Source organism: Aythya fuligula, chromosome 1 (genome assembly GCF_009819795.1).
Source record: "Aythya fuligula isolate bAytFul2 chromosome 1, bAytFul2.pri, whole genome shotgun sequence".
NCBI classification, from domain to species: Eukaryota; Metazoa; Chordata; class Aves; order Anseriformes; family Anatidae; genus Aythya; species Aythya fuligula.
The window spans coordinates 144,098,570-144,110,424 of record NC_045559.1 but is presented as its reverse complement, the minus strand read 5'-3'; the positions used below and the strand labels follow the sequence as shown (position 1 = coordinate 144,110,424).

At 42.2% G+C, this 11,855-nt stretch overlaps 1 protein-coding gene across 1 annotated transcript in view; it reads left to right on the top strand.

The window, feature by feature from the left end:
- Positions 1-11: 11 nt before the first annotated feature.
- TMCO3 (transmembrane and coiled-coil domains 3) overlaps positions 12-11,855 on the top strand; it is a 29,946-nt gene continuing 18,102 nt past the window's right edge. Inside the window, exons 1-5 of the mRNA XM_032203563.1 lie at positions 12-150; positions 1,359-2,169; positions 5,980-6,159; positions 9,135-9,326; positions 10,164-10,292. Of these exons, the coding sequence (XP_032059454.1) occupies positions 1,723-2,169; positions 5,980-6,159; positions 9,135-9,326; positions 10,164-10,292 (948 nt within the window). The 5' untranslated portion in view covers positions 12-150; positions 1,359-1,722. The remainder of the gene's footprint in view (positions 151-1,358; positions 2,170-5,979; positions 6,160-9,134; positions 9,327-10,163; positions 10,293-11,855) is intronic.

Genomic DNA, 11,855 nt, shown 5'->3' with positions numbered 1-11,855 from the left:
CAGAGAGACACACAGCCCGGACTACATCTCCCATGAGGCAGCGCGCTTAAAGGCGCCGCAGCGGCTCCGCGGGGCTGGTGGCGCCCGGGGGCCTCGCCCCGCTGCCGCCGTGCGGGGTGCGGGGTGCGGAGCCCGGCTGGGCGCGGTGCGGTAAGCGGGGGGCGCTGCTCGGGGTTGTGGGAGGGGGGGGCAGGAGGATATATATGCATATCCTTCTATATTATCCTTCTATATCCCCGCCGGGGGGTGGGGAGCGCTGCGGTCCGGCTGCTGGAAATGGCCAAAGCGCAGGGATTTTACCGAAATCGCGAAATATTCGTGCTTTACGCGCCGCCATCCGCGGGGTGGGCGCGCTGCAGCCCCTCATTGATCCCCTCCGTTTCTTAATTTTAAATGTTTTAGCTCCTCTGTTCCTATACCTTGCTCTGTGGTCAACTCCCGGCACCTAAATGTATGGGCTCGCCTTTCATTCATTGCAAGGAGCCCGACAAACCCGCCCCCACGGGCACGGATCAGGGCTTTGGGGCACCCCAAAACCCAGCAGAGCACCCCAAAAGCTGTGCTTGACGTTGTCCCGACACCTCGTACCCCTCCCTGCCACCGCTGCTGCCATATGGGCACAGCGGATCCGCTGCCAGCCTGCCACCGGGCAGCAGTGACCCCAGTGGTAACCCCGGGTTGGGGTTAAAGGGCGAAATTTGGGCTCACACAGGCTCCTTCGGTGATACACCGAAATGTCCCGTGGGTTGCGTGTCTTCAGGGTGCTGATTCAGGGTCTCGGGGGGTGTTTTATTGCGTGTAGCCTTGGGGGGGTGGGTTTGTGCCACAAAAATGTCCCTGGTCTTGCACCGAGATGTGGGGTAGCTCCTGGGAAAGGAACTTAGGAAAGATACCGATTTTATTTTTAATACCAAACTCTTTTATAATGTAAGTCTATTTAAAATCACGAGGATCAATAATTAGTGCTCAAGCAGAATGCCCCCAGGCCACGCAGCCTCTCAGGTCGAGGTCTCCGATCCAAGCTGGTAGCACCAAGTCCAGCAAGTTCTGGTTTTTCCCTGCAGGAATGCTTCTCTCATAACTACAGTGTGATCTCTATCAATTAAGGTTCTTTTTGTTGAGTTTTGTATAAATCACAGAGTCATCCAGGTTGGAAGAGACCTCCAAGATCACCTAGTCCAACCTCTGAGCCAACACCACCAGTTCTGAGACCCTATCCATAACAAGTGAATACGATAAAAAATTACGATACAAAAACGACAAGAGGTTACTGATATAAAGGAAGAAGGCCTTCTGGTGCTAGGTTGAAGTCCAACCTACGGCCTCATGATATTTTTAATGGCTTTTCCCTCCTCTAGGAAGCAGCACAGATGACTGCCATGTGATATGACTAAGCCTTCCGTTTGATGTTCTTCAAACAAGGTCATCTTTAGAAAACAGAGGGAATAAAACCTGACAATGACTTTGGGCTGTTGCTTGGTTTTGATAACTCTTGACTGCAGGAGACCATATGTGTTCTGTTAAAGATCGTGGCACAGAAAGCAGCCTTCGGTTTGTTTTATAATTTGTTTGATCCAATGACTCAACATGATGATGTTTGATAACTGCTTAGGACTGTCTTGCAGCACGGTGTATGTGCTGGGGATGCAGAAACCACGCAGCAGAAAGCCGTGAGCGGCTGTGGATGATCAGCTTCTCCCCAACAGCAGTAAAAAGCGAAGGATGAAGGTGACTGGGCTTACTCCCCTGTGGACGTTGCTTTCGCTGCTTTGTGGCCACCTGGCGAATGCTGCAGACCATGAGGATGTCGTAAAGCACGCGATAAAGCTGCACCGTGGGAAAGGAGCTGTTATCACCCAGCGAAAGCAGTGGGTGATGGAGAGCTGCAGAAAGCTGTCCGGCCTTCTTCGCCAGAAGAACGTCGTTCTCAACAAACTGAAAAGTGCCATAAGGGCGGTTGAGAAGGATGCGGGGCTGTCAGACGAGGAGAAACTTTTTCAGGTGCATACCTTCGAAATCTTCCAAAAGGAGCTAAATGAAAGTGAAAACTCCGTCTTTCAAGCAATCCATGGCCTCCAGAGAGCTCTACAGGGGGATTATAAAGACGTTGTAAATATGAAGGAAAGCAGTAGGCAGAGACTGGAAGCCTTGAGAGAAGCTGCAATTAAGGTTAGTGCCTTCTCCCTTTTGTTCCTCCCCCCACTGTGTTTGTTCCTAGAATATTATTTTAATTTTATTATGATACTGTTTCAATCTGTTCTAATGAAAAAAAGTGGATCTACATACAGCTGGGAGTTTTGAAGTGGATTTTGAATAAAGTTGTGAGTATGTGATTCTGGAATAAAGCTTAAAGCTTAGTGGCGGCCAATAGTTAGACCAAAACAAAGCCAAGCATACTCACACGTCAAATATGTCAGACGAGGAGGAAGACAAGAAGTGAGTCAGTGAACTTAACAGAGCTGCACTGTGTGAATGACTGGCATTATGCGAGTGGAAATAAGGCAACAAATTGGCAAAATACTAAATGTTTTTTCCACTTCTGAAGAGAATTGCTCAATGAAAACCTGCAAATCAGGCAGAACGACTTCTTTACTTCCTGTACTCCTATAGATGTGGGTAAAACGGGCGTGCAGAGCATTGATGACAGGATTCTTTGACCTTGCTGGAGAATTCCTAGCTGAAGAAGTGCAGGTTTGAAAAATAACACCTCCAGGAAAGAGCTGGCTGAGGTAACTTTGCTGAGAAAAGCACGGATAAGTAACAGGAGAGCAGAAGTACTTTGGGGAAAGTTTGGGTTCCCATGCTGGTGCAGAGCTGTTGGGGCTTGCACGGTCTGGCCCCAAACTTGGTAGTGCTCAGGGTGTCCACTGAAAGCCTACAAAGGAGAGAAAATGTTGCTGAGCTGACTCAGTAGTTAAATTGTTCATTTCCTAGCCTCTACCCCTCAACCACTGAAGAAAATCATTAAGAATTTTCTTTGTTTTCTTCAGGAAGAGGCTCTCCTTGTGGAAGGGAGCCAAGGAAGGAAAAAAATGTTATTGGGCTATAGTGAGCAGGGAGAGCAGAATCTAGAAAGTGCATCTGCATGAAAGATGGGCAGACCTTAGGAGGTGATGATGGCAAGAGACTGCTGTGTGCCAGAAACGTGTGCCAGAAATGGTTGGGAAGAAAGGCTGGTGGCAGTAGAAGGTAGGATGCAGGCTTGAGCGGTCCAAGCAGTGGAAAAAAGGCTGGATTGTCAGAGCCTAGCTTCTGCAGGGGTGGGTTGTGTAGGCTGTCAAGGTGCATGGTTGTCTAAACAATGTTTGTTGTTCTAACCTTGTAAGTTGCTTTATAATGTGAAATAAAGGTGGAGATGATGGGGAGATGAATATTACACGGAATAAATTTTCTTGGACTCGTTCTTGCTTCAAAAGACATGCACTAGGTCTGGTTTTGTTCCACTTTGGTTTTATTGTCGTGATTATTTTCTCGGTGCACTCGTGAGACATCCTCTCCATTTTTTAAAGAGTGGTTGAATGGAAAGTACCAATTACTGCAGAGGATGCTGGACTCATACATTCACTTTATTTCTTTTTAGCTGAAGTATTTGTAAGTCTTTAATATCAGAATATGTGTGCGTGTGATGGGTCTGCTGCAGGGGGAAGGTATAGCAGTTGTTGATGGAGGGGAAATACTGAAGATACTGAAGATGTGCCGTGCTTGAGGAACTATGTGGAGGTTCTAGACAAAGCAACAAAATCTTGTCTAGTTTACCTGCTTCAGATTTCTTGGGTGGAATTCAGATTTCCCTGGTGGAAAAGATAAGTCTCAAGCACTGTAAAGAATTTGAATTTGCTTTCTTCATCCTGTATTAAAGAGTAGGAACGGCAATGCTGCATTCTTAACTAGTCTTGCCTTCATTTTGCTCACATTTCTAGGCATTCAAGTCTGCTGCTTAGTACAGAATCCTTACCCGTATAACCTTGCTTAAAACATTGCTTAGTAAGCACTTTGTGATCAAATACCTCAAATCCCAGCCTGAGCTGCAGAACAGAGCTTGCACTGTGATGCACTTTTGCCCAGCATGTTGCAGGCTGTTGTGGCAAGCAAGAAAGTTTCTCCTGCTCGTGGACACTGCTCTTGGTCCCCTCTACTTCTGTGGCACTGGGCAAAACAGAGGTGCCACTTTGTAGGCTACGAATGCTTCATCTTCATTAAGGGAACTTACAACTAAAACCAGGTTGTTTCAATGATCTTCTTGTAAATTTAGAGTTTGTCCCAGCTGCCAGAAAGGACTGATCAGCTCCCTTTCACCCCAAACCTCTTTCTGTTTGGAGGGGAGGGACTAAACCTCATTACCTCCGTCCTGAGCTCTGAGCTGTTGACTGAGGAAAGAGCCCGCAGCTCTCCCTGGGTGTGTTTTTAACATCTCTGAGACAATGTCTGCAAGCAGAGAACAACAGATAGGAAATGTTTTCCTTTCCTCCAGGCTGTAGGAGAGTGACTGCGACTCCTTCCTATGTGTTGCATAAGAAGCGAAGCAGTTGACATCGGTCCAAACACGCTAATAGCTCCATTTTTTCCCCAACTGCAGTTATTTTAGGCGCTGGGTAATTCTCAGCATGCCAGTGTAACTATGGTAATCCCAAACGCCAGCAGACGAGAGGCAGCGATTCTGTGGTTTTGTCACAACCTGGAGCATTCATCAGACTGTCGGGATTTCAAAAAAAACAAACAAAAAACCTCCAGGCTAAACACAGTTACAGGCTGTTCTGAACATACTGCTGTCTTGGCGTCAAGGAATCGATGGAGTTATATGCATGTTCTCGGAGGTTTTCAGCAGAAAAATGTCCATCCCCAAATGTGTGTGGAGGAGGGGACCCTCCTTATTCCAACATCGGTGTTTAGGATCAGTTTAGATGCCCAGGCTCTCTAAGATGCTTGTGTGGGGGTAGGCAGACAAAGCCCAAAACTGGAGGGAAATAGATCTATGTCTATCTGATCTCCAGCTGAGTATGGCAGAGCATTGAACATTCAGGTCGAAACCTGTGTTTTCAGGCAATTCGGTCTGACCTAGAGGTTGCTTGTAGTTTTTGCCCAGACTGTTTCTCTTTTCCCTTGGTAATAATATTGGCTCTCTCGAAAACCAGATGTAGGGGCTATCTGGGCCAAACCTTCACGGCATCCTGAACCTCCCTGAAAGGAAGAAGCCTGCTGTCCCACCTCCCCTCGCTCATTCATGATTGTCCACGCTCAGTTTGTGCATCTTCAAGGGAATGCAGGCATGTAAGCTGAAGCATCTTATATTTATCCCCCCCAAAATGCTGGGAAAGTTAACTTCATCCCAGCCAGACCCAGCACCTGATGGAAAATGCTTCCAGGGAAGCAGAAACAGGAACCTCAGCTAACTGCTGAGGGGCCTAGCTGCTCATCCGTGCTCTTACCCAGCTTTTTTATTTTTATTTTTGTAGCAATTCTCAAAAATTACAGCAAGTGTGGAAATGATAAAACAGGCTTCTTCCCATCTTGGTAAATCTGCTTGTAAAATTGCTTACAAAATTAAGATTCCTTGTGTTTACCTTTCAGTTTGTTTGATGCTTGTAGCTGGTAAAGCAATGCTTTCAAGTTTATTACGCTTCCCTGCTAAAACATTGAGATTTAAGTTTTACATGGCTCTGAAATGTTTCCTAGAATTCCTCAGAGTAATTCCTCTCCTATTTTCTGTAACCTTGAGGCAGCTCTGCTGTTTAATGGATTAGGAAAGGGAATCAGTGTTTTGTTGTTTGTTTATTTTGCTTTGTTGTTTTCCTTGCCCCCTTTCCTCCAATTGAGATTGGCACAAGAGAAAACAGTCTTCAAACACCAATACAATGTCTGTATTGCTTTTGCAATCCCCCTTGTAAGATGCTCTGTGTCAAAAGAAGCATACATTTATGTTAAATGTTTGGCTGCTCAAAGGCCTGGCCAGCACTTTATCTGTGTTGTAAAATTCAACAGGAAGAAATGGAGTATGTCGAACTCCTAGCAGCAGAAAAGCATCAGGTTGAAGCCCTAAAGAACATGCAGCATCAAAACAAAAGCCTGTCAATGCTCGATGAAATTCTTGAAGACGTCAGGAAGGCAGCTGACAGATTGGAGGAAGAAATAGAAGAGCACGCCTTTGATGACAACAAATCTGTAAGTGATGTTTTGGATTGTCTTTTCATTCATACGCATTTATTTTTAAGTTTTTGCTTTGCATTAAGTATTTGCATTGTATGGGTACTTCTCTTGTATTAGATAGCTTTTAGAATTTTAGTGACAACTTTAAAAAAAAAAACAAAAAAAACACCCTTTGACTCTACATTTGTTTTTGCTTCCCTTTCAAGAGGAGAATGGAAGTAGCTGTAAAATAGTCGCTTTTTAGGAACGAGCAAACGGGGATCGTTATTTTCTTTGCTAATGATTTCTCTGCTTTAGTTTGAAAGTGCTCCCTGCGGCTACCACTTTCAGTGATAAGTGTATTCCAGCTCACTGATACAGCTCGTGAGAGTTACGACATATCCGTGATGGTGGTTTTTAGACTTTGCAGGACTCTGTGACTGTGGTATTTAGACTTTGCAAGATACGGAGTTACGTATAGTCTCCAGTTTTATTTTTCTCTTCCATTTTGTTGAGAAAGCTATAGGAGAACAAGAATCCTTGCAGTTAGTTTTCACAATCTGGGAAAAGATGTATTTTTCAAGGTAAGGATTTGAAATGTGTTTGTGGTGTTGCATTCTCCAGCTTCTCACTTTCTCTGCTTTTAGCACCATTTGCATCGTTCATTGTTTCTGTGTTGCAGGATGGACAGTGTCCCTCAGGTAAGGCTGTGTGTATTTGGAGCCGGGAGTTCATCACATTATCCCAGTGTCCCATTGCATTTTTCTCAGAAGCTGTCTCTGAGTTGATCCTCTTTATAAGCATGGATTTAAATTTTTATTTGGCTTCTGCTCTTGAAAGGTTTTTGTTGATTTGCAGCTCAACTTCTAAGGCAAGCGTAGTTTGTGAATTCTGCTGCGGAGGAAAAACAGCTGCTCTGCAGGAAAGGGCCAGGCCATTTTTGTAATTGTACTCTCCTGAGAGAGAGTAAAAGTAGCTTTTTGCCTACACCAGACAGGTACAATTACACCTAGTGGTAATCCTACCTAGCAGGACCAAGGGAGGGTAGGGAAGATCTTGCTGGAGTGCCCTCTTCTGTTATGCTGGGGTATAACGGCACATTAAAGAGGCCAGGAATGGTATTTCATCTGCAATACCTGTTCATTGGCAAAAAATGCCCAATGCATCTTTCTTGTCTAATGTATCTCTTTAGTTTTTCTTATATCTCGATTCATGAAACAAAAGGAATAATGAAATTCACCCTAGAGGACTATTTGCATCTCTGTCTTTGTGAGGAGTATCTAGAATATTTTCTCTTAAGCTGGAATGCAAAAAAAAAGTTCTAATACAATCATCAGTAATCTGATAAGGATGCAAAGGATTTTATTAAAGATACAATCAAATAGAGAAATGTAATAGAGACAAATAAAAAAAGAGAATACGAGCTACCCTATGTAATGAGAAAACATTTTTTTTCCCAGGATTTTATTTCTTCAAACAACAATCCCTGAAAGGGTGTTTTACATAAAAGTGCACAAATACTGTTATCTTCTATTATGTCCTCAGATGCTTAGTGTTTTTTAAAAGCACCTCTGAACCTGTGCCATCTACTCTCACTCTCTGAGCATAGTCCGTCTTTTGTCAGTTCCCTTTTCTTTAGTAAAAGTAAAAATGCACCATAATATCCACACAATACATGACTTCTGAATATATTACACTAAAAAAAAAAATCATAATAGTGTTTATCTTAATCTTCCCTCTATTCCTAATACCGTTTCTGAAATAGACTGCATCACTTTTATATGATCTTTGATACATTTTTGCTTTTGATACAGAGAGGTTTGATTAGATGCCAGATACACAAGCTACCAAGTACAAAGGAACATAGAGCAAACTCTGTATGAATTTAGAATTCCAGATCTTCAAAGTAGATGCCTCAGTGCTGATGTATTTCATAAGGTAATTCTGTCTGCTGTACGTTATCACTGATGTCATAACTTTAAAATCCCAAGAAAATAATAGAGCAGATGTTGGTTTATTAGAGTTTTTGTTTTTAGGCAAAGTACTGCACTGAACAGTGAAATAACTCCTATGTGAAAATCAGTGTAAAGTATGTTTTAATTCATAGAGCCAGCATTCAACAGTATGCTCTAAGCTCTGTTTTGGTTTTCCTTGTAGTAGCATCAAGGGCGTCAGGAGTGAAGATGACAGAAAAACAGTAGGATTGGGAACCTATTGTGTATTCTGATTAGAAACAGTTCTTGTTTGCTGACTGTAGGGAAGCCTTTCTTCTTTGTTCTGATGCTGTGAGAATAGTTTGCATGTACGTGGCGCGCAGCTGCTCTTGCCTTTTCTCATCAGCTGAAAACATGAAAATGTGGTTTGGTCTCCTAGACTTGGCAATGGAGACTTCATTCTGGAATGCAAAATAGTCTGGTAAGTGGGGAGCTCAGGGAAGTGAAGGCAGAATAGATATAAAGAGGCAGGTTGCAGGCAGGAAGTGAGTAAAATGCAGCTTTCGTAATATATAAAAGGAAAATAGTTGTCAATCTCTCATTTGGACACCTGAAAAAGCTGATGTTTGAATTAGATATACTTATAAATACTTATAAATATATACTTATATATACTTCAATATATTTATAAATAATTTTGCAAACTTCAGAATATGTTTCAGATTCCTGAATTGGAATTTTGCATCTTTGAAACCCTGTCCTTATGTTTTTTTTAAGTTGAGCAACATGGCTGAAGAGGCATTATTCCATTTGCAAGTGGGTCTGGAAAACCCTTCATTGTCTGAAATAAAAAGTAAATTATAGTGTTTTCAGTTTCAGACATCCAGTTTTGATAAAGAGGCTGAAAAGATTTTTCTAAGAAGGAACTGGTATTTTTAGTCCCTGTCAACAAACGCTGGAGCAACTTCAAGAACAGCTAATAGTCTTTTCCTTTTTACTATAAGCTTCCTAGACATGCACGTGTCTTTTGTTTGCGTTTCTTTTTCTTTATTATTGTTTTCCTTCTTTTCCGTACAGGTAAGAGGTGTTAACTTTGAAGCGGTTTTAAGGGTGGAAGAAGATGAAGCCAACTCCAAAAGAAATGCTTCAAAAAGAGAAGTGGAGGATGACTTGGGTCTAAGTATGCTTATTGATTCCCAGAACAATCAGTATATTCTTACCAAGCCCAGAGATTCAACCATTCCTCGTGCTGATCATCATTTCATAAAGGTAATCCTTTTAGATACACTCTTCCCATTTGTTTTGATCAGACTTACTCCCCCCAGTTTGCATGCTGGAACTGCTTGATGGGGTAGAATACAGTTTCAGCACTTTTCCCTCTAAAGCTACTCTAGCATTCATGATTTTCCCCTTCTGCTGGTGATCTGGACAATATGTTCCTAATCCCAACGCAGTCTTCACAAGACTGATTGTGATACCATATGGATACTCTCTGTTTGTATTTGACGTGACTTGTTGCACCTTTGGGGCAGCATTCTTTCTGCCTGGCTGCACAGGGGTGAAGCAAGCTACTGCTGTGCCTGGTAAGCCACTTGTGTGTTATCACTAGAGAGAATTTATCTATTCATGTCTTGTGGTAAGGAAAGGGAAGCTGAAAAATGCAGAGACAGTTCTTATTATATTTGTGCTTCGTGAAGAATAACAGGATTGGGAAACTCTTTTTAAACAAAATGTATCTGTTTCACCATAGTGTTTTTTTCACCATTTCATGTAAAGCGTCAGTCCCCCACCACCACTCCAGGAGACCTCAGGAAACCGTTATGTTTCCTGTTATATATTTAAGATATTTAATGAGTTGATCAAAAGTCCCCAAGGCACTAATTACTTAAGGTTAGTACCTCGAGTGTTTCATCTACAAAACTGTAGTGCTTATACCTATGACAGTGTGTTCAGGTTAGTTTACTGAAGTTGTGTTTTGTTTTCACAGGCAGTATTCTGCATTTAATTTTACAGTGCCATTTCTCTTTTGAAGGATCATAAGTCTTTAATTTCACCACAAAATTGTGTATCCTTTATGTTAACATACTTTTAAATTGTATACATTAGGATATTGTGACGATAGGAATGTTGTCTTTGCCATGTGGCTGGCTGTGCACAACAATAGGATTGCCAACCATGTTTGGGTATATCATCTGTGGCGTACTCTTAGGACCATCAGGATTAAATAGCATCAAGGTAAGTGTGCAAGCTGCTTCTTGACTGATATTATTTACTGACGTGTTTAACAATATCTTAAAAAATGGTATATCCAACTGCAAACATATTAGAAAATAAAATAAAATCCCCAAGCGTGGACTTTTTTTTTTCTCCCATGTAATGAAGGTACAAAAGAATTGTTGAAAATGAAAGCTAAAGGCTTATTTTGTTTGGTTTATTTATTGTTTGGTTTTGTTTTGCTTGTTTGCTGTTAATCATAAAACATTACATTTGGGAGCCAAGTCATTTAAGCAATATCAGATACTCAGAAACTTGCAAAAAGTCAGTGTTAACATGCAAGAAGTGTTTAAAACAAGTAGTTTCCTGAGTAGCATAGCTTGGCTTCCTAGAGAGTTATTTTGCATCTCTGTAGCTCTTTCATCCCTCCTAGTAACCCTGGTTCTTTTCCCTGCCTGCATTCCTGAATTCTCTTGAAGCCTTTTAGCTCCGTCACGTGTAGGCTGATTACTAGCTCAGTGAGAACCAGCGGGCTGTGTTTGGCCAGAAGCTGCACGTTTTCATTAGTGTTCTGGTGTGCATTAACAGATTGTTTGGCCAGCAGGCAAAACAGAGCAAGTGTTAAGGTTGAATGTTAATGTCAGGTTAAGTCAAACGTGTCTGTTACGTGAATACCCACGTAGCTGCTTGGAAATTGCTACCTTTGCAACCTCTGCTCTGACGTGGGCTTTTGTGGAAATTGATTATTGTGCTCAAAAGTGAAGGGAGTAGAAATTGTAGGATTTTTCTCAGTCTTGTATTAGAAAGGAAGGCTAAAAAATACACTTTCAAAATCGTATTTTTCTAAAACCGAGTTCAAATAATAACCTTTGTGTAGTACATAACTGTTGGGTTGAGAAGGTCTGGACCACTTGACCACTTAGATTAAGAAACAAGTTTGTGTGGCTGGCATTAGAAAGATACAGCAGTGTATTTTCAGAGACTTATTCTGAGGAAAATGATGTGATCAGAACAGAGCTGAGGGAGACTTCTTTAGGAAGGTTTCTTTCTGAGCTCCCTGTTTCTTATGGAGCTGTGATTAAGCAGTACTCCTCTGTATAATGTTCATACTGACTGGGTGTCTAGTATGTATTCTCTCTTTTTGTTCTGCATTTCATAAAAACGTGGAATGTAGTAGATGAGTTGGAGGCAGGCAGATTGTGATCTTGGGGAAAGATAGTTTCCATCTCCACTTCTCTGTGATTGATGGTAGACCCTGTCCTCTTTTGCTCTGGACTATAAACGCATAGAAAAAAAGTGTTTTTCCTGTTCTGAGAAGGAACCACTTTTCTTGCTGTTGCATCCTTCTCTCTGAGGTAGAAAGGCAGGCAATTATACTTGTCTGAGAGATGGATGCATGGAGTCTATAGGATGGAGAGTAGAACAGCAGCTACAGTACATTGGAATAATTCTACCAGTATACCCACAAAGTAACTAGCCAGAAGTAACTTCTGGAACAGAAGCCTTGGGGGTTTAATAGCTTATGTATGAAGCAACCTATTCAATTTCAACAAGCAAGCAAGCTTCCCTAGCTCAAAGCACCTG